This window comes from Prionailurus viverrinus, chromosome A1 (genome assembly GCF_022837055.1).
Source record: "Prionailurus viverrinus isolate Anna chromosome A1, UM_Priviv_1.0, whole genome shotgun sequence".
Classification (NCBI taxonomy): domain Eukaryota; kingdom Metazoa; phylum Chordata; class Mammalia; order Carnivora; family Felidae; genus Prionailurus; species Prionailurus viverrinus.
In genome coordinates, this window is record NC_062561.1 from 138,494,213 (window position 1) to 138,498,383 (window position 4,171).

Below are 4,171 nucleotides of genomic sequence, written 5' to 3' on the forward strand. Positions count from 1 at the left end.
TTGTAAAACAGAGGCCCGCCAATCGTGGACAATGTATAAGAAAACTTCAAGCTTCATTTCTCAGACCTTTGCTCTTCTAAACAAAGTTCAGGCCTCTGCCTGTTATACTCTGTTAACCACAGAGGCCCAAAGTTCTTCCATAACTAATCGGAGCCTGTGATTGCTTTGCTGTGCTCTGAGGAGCTCTCATAATCCCTTTCCCCTCTGGGAAGCGGGGTGATTGCGTGCGGACGATGGAGCAGGGCGGCAGCCGCTTGGACGACTTCCCTCTCAACGTGTTTTCGGTCACTCCTTACACACCCAGTACCGCTGACATCCAGGTGTCCGATGATGACAAGGCAGGGGCCACCTTGCTCTTCTCAGGCATCTTCCTGGGACTGGTGGGGATCACGTTCACCATCATGGGCTGGATCAAATACCAAGGTGTCTCTCACTTTGAATGGACCCAGCTCCTTGGGCCCATCCTGCTATCGGTCGGAGTGACATTCATCCTGATTGCTGTGTGCAAGTTCAAAATGCTCTACTGCCAGGTGTGCAAAGAAAGTGAGGAAAGGGCTCTGGATTCGGAGCAGACGGCGGGAGGACAATCATTTGTTTTCACTGGTATCAACCAGCCCATCACCTTCCATGGGGCCACTGTGGTGCAATATATCCCTCCTCCCTATGGCTCTCAAGAGCCCGTTGGGATCAACGCCGCCTACCTGCAGCCAGTGGTGAACCCCTGTGGTCTCATACCACCTGGAGGGGTGGTGACGGCCACGCCAAGTCCTCCTCAGTACTACACCATCTACCCTCCAGACAACGCCACGTTTATTGGAGAGCAAGACTACTCTTCGATGGTGGCTGGTGGAAATGACAGGTACGTGGTGTGGAGGGGGGACGCTCCCCTTCTGGGTGTCACAGTCACAGCCCGTGACTTTGTCCGGTCTAGAAGGAAGGTGTTGGGAGAATGCGAGGTCTGTGTGGCCTCTTCCCAGGATGGCGGCGTCGGCTCTGAGACACGCGTCGTGGGCTGTAACGGGTCTGTGTTTTCTGCTCCCACTGCCAGGTCCGGCCCTGATGCTGACCAGCTGGAAGAGACACAGCTGGGAGAAGAGGACTCCACCTGGTTCTCTCCTCCTCCCTATGAGGAAATATACTCCCTTCCTCGCTAGACCATGATGCTGAGGGAACAGGATTTAAGTCATTGTTGCTGACGAATGAGGTGTCAGATGCTGTGACTTTCAGAGTCTAGACAGTAGGACAGCCTAGGCAGCCTGATGGAGACCGTTCAAGGGGGTGCGGTGGGAGGGGAAATGGGAACCAACATGTCTCAGATTGGTAAAAATTAGGCCCGGGGTGGGGGGATATTTCCTTCTGGTACAGCTGGACATTCCCGCATATGGTTCATGGGCAGAAATTTTATTTCTTTGTCCACAACCCACCCCTTGCCAGGAAGGCACTGGTGTCTCAATTTTAGCTCCGGCAGCCAAGGGAAACATCACGGCTGCTGGGACTCTGGAAGTTTCCATGGAAGTGAGAGTGGGGGGTGGGCAGCAGGTGGGCAAGAGAAAATAGGCTCACCTGGAGATTTCCCAGTGCTGGTTCTCAGCCCCTCAAAGGGGGTTTGCAGATCCCCAAACAACTCGGTTGCCATCCGGTGTCCCCTGAGGGCTCTGGGTATCTTAACGGCTGCAAAACATTTTAACAGCTGAATAAAGTAAAGTAACGTCTCCTGTTCAAAAAGTATTAGGTAGCTGGATACAAAATAAAATAATAACCATACAAAATAAATAATAATAGGATAATGATGTCAATAAATCCTTAAGTTATCACTGGGTCACAAGGACTACTGGCAAGGCTAAAGCTTGATGTGTCCACCCAGGCTAGGATCTCTGCTGGACGCAAGCCACCTGGGCCCAGGGGCCAACAGAACATGGGTGCTTCTATAAGCACCTGTTGATGAGTTCTGCTCAATTAGACAAAATAGAGCCTCGTGTCCATACCCGGAAAATCATGGATCATGGAAACAATCTTTATGGTCAACAGAAGCTCATCTTCTATATAAAAGAAGTTGGTGGCCTTAATCTCCCTTAATCTGAACTGGGTAATAAACCACCACCACGGATCGAAGACTTTAGAAGAGACAGTTACGACCATTGAGTTTTAAAAGAAAATATTTTCCTGTCACTCGAGATAAGGGAGGCTCATCCCAGAGGAAGACAGTATTCAGCAATTCCTTAAAGTTTTGGTACCATGTTCATGATTTTTACTAATTTTTATCAAAAACACCTCATTTTCCAAGGATATGATTAAAATATGCTTGGTTTATTATTATTGTGATCTGTATTATATCTTAGGAACAAAACCTTTTTATATGAGAATTCGTTTTGATGTGTGATGATAGAAAGTAATGGAAAAATGTGATTCTGTTTACAGAAACAATAGTCATGAAATATTGGATTCCTAACTGAGAGCCACTGGTTCTGGGGAGGAAGTCTGGGGACAGGGACACAGCTGAGCATCACCTGTGGCATGCCTACTGGCAATGACACTTGGAGCCCTGCGTGCCTGCTTCCCTCACCCCTTGCTCTGCTCATCCTCCCCCATCCCACAACCCTATATTCCTGGATTTCAGTTATAATGAGCATCAAGGGAAGGTCAAATCACAAAAAGATGTTTGGAAAGGGTGTCCATGTGTAGAAGCAGGCCAGGCAGGAAAGCCGATTTATCTCAGTGATGCCACGAGTCCCACACGCAGGGAAGTGGCCTTGGGGAGTTTTTAGCTCCAGGCAACAAAATTACTCAGCACCATCCCTGTTCCAAGAAAGAGAAAAAGTGCCAACACAGAGGTCATCGATGCCTCCGAAGACTGTGCATCAGAGTGTCAGGAGCTCGAGGTGGGTGGCAGGCCTAGAATAGTCAGGGGGTGGGAAAATGAGAACTTGTTCATTCAACTTCTACTCCCTGGTAGGACATGGGCCAAGTGGGGATAGAACAGTGAGAAAGCCCACCAACAGAAGAGCAGAGCTTCTAGTCTAGGAGGGGAGACAGATCTGATCAACTACTCTCTGACATCCAGGAGGGGTCTCATAGCTCTGGACCGGTCAGGAGGATCATGAGGGCTTGCTTGAGGAAGTGAAGTCAAGGCCCCTGCCTTGCAGAACCCCAGGGAGCACTGTTCACACAGGAAAGCCTTGTGACTGATGTCTCTTGACCTCTGAGGACTGTCCTGGTAGCTGAGGGAACAGTAGCTGATACCCAGTCAAAGAGAAGGAGGGAGATGCCTGGCAATCCCCCCTAAGCAGGAGGCAGTATTAAGGGGGCACCTTACAGGCTGTGTAAACAGTATTCCTCTGCTACTGCAGGGCACCAAATAGAGGGGCCTTCTGCTACCCGAGAATTACATCCACCTGCTCTCTTGCTTCAAGACACCATGGTCTCTGTCTTCACTCGGGGGTTGCAGGTGCCAGCATGATAGAAAGCCCACTGAATGGCTTTTGGATTCCAACACTGAGTCTGTGCTCGGTCTCTTTGACTGGAAGGGTTTTTAGTTTGTCATCTGGATATTTGCCTTTTATCATTCTTTCTGTCAGTATCTTATGAGGGATGAATGGAGGACTGTGATGTGGGGCTAGTGAATCAGAGTCTGTCCGGCCCCTGCTATGCTAGCCACCCTGAGATTATCAGTGTGCAAAGTGGCCCTGGCTTTGGGAACGTGCTCAAAGTTTCAGTGCCCAGGCCAGAACCTTTAGGGCCTTGTCAGCCTTGTCAGCCATTTTAGTCTGTGTCGGCAGAGCAATTGGAAAGCCATTGAATGCTCTTAATGAGGAGGGAGCTGTGATAATGATTCTGAACACTTACTGGTTAGGGTAAACGCAGTGTCACATAGGGTGTAACATTGACTTTGCTGGCAAAGCTCAGATCTAGGTTACCACAACACCAGGAGACACTTCTCCACCCTCAGCCTTTAGCGGGACACTGTGTGTGGGTGCGTTCTGGCCATCTATATAGAATTCAAAAGAAAGCTAAAAGGTCTTGTTAATCAAAGGAGACAGGTTTCTGAAGAATGTAATGTTGTGTGGAAACTTCTCCTGGGAGCCGACTTGGGCTGGGCCTTTTGGCTGGAGAGACTGATAACACCTCAGGATCTTGACAGGGCAGGAGAGGGATTATCTAGGCCTGTGAAGTG

The 4,171-nt window shown here is 49.4% G+C and overlaps 1 protein-coding gene across 1 annotated transcript; it reads left to right on the forward strand.

Moving 5' to 3' along the window:
* The first annotated feature begins 233 nt into the window (after window positions 1–233).
* On the forward strand, window positions 234–1,154 carry TMEM174 (transmembrane protein 174). Its single transcript, XM_047864152.1, has 2 exons — window positions 234–859; window positions 1,049–1,154. The coding sequence occupies exons 1-2, from the start codon at window positions 234–236 to the stop codon at window positions 1,152–1,154; spliced, it is 732 nt and encodes a 243-aa protein (XP_047720108.1).
* The last annotated feature ends 3,017 nt before the right edge of the window (window positions 1,155–4,171 follow it).

Excerpts from the sequence above, each read along its gene's own strand:
- TMEM174 (XM_047864152.1), top strand. The coding sequence starts at position 234 with ATGGAGCAGGGCGGCAGCCGCTTGGACGACTTCCCTCTCAACGTGTTT. Across the intron at positions 860-1,048 it reads GTGGCTGGTGGAAATGACAG|GTCCGGCCCTGATGCTGACC; the intron begins GTACGTGGTGTG and ends TCCCACTGCCAG.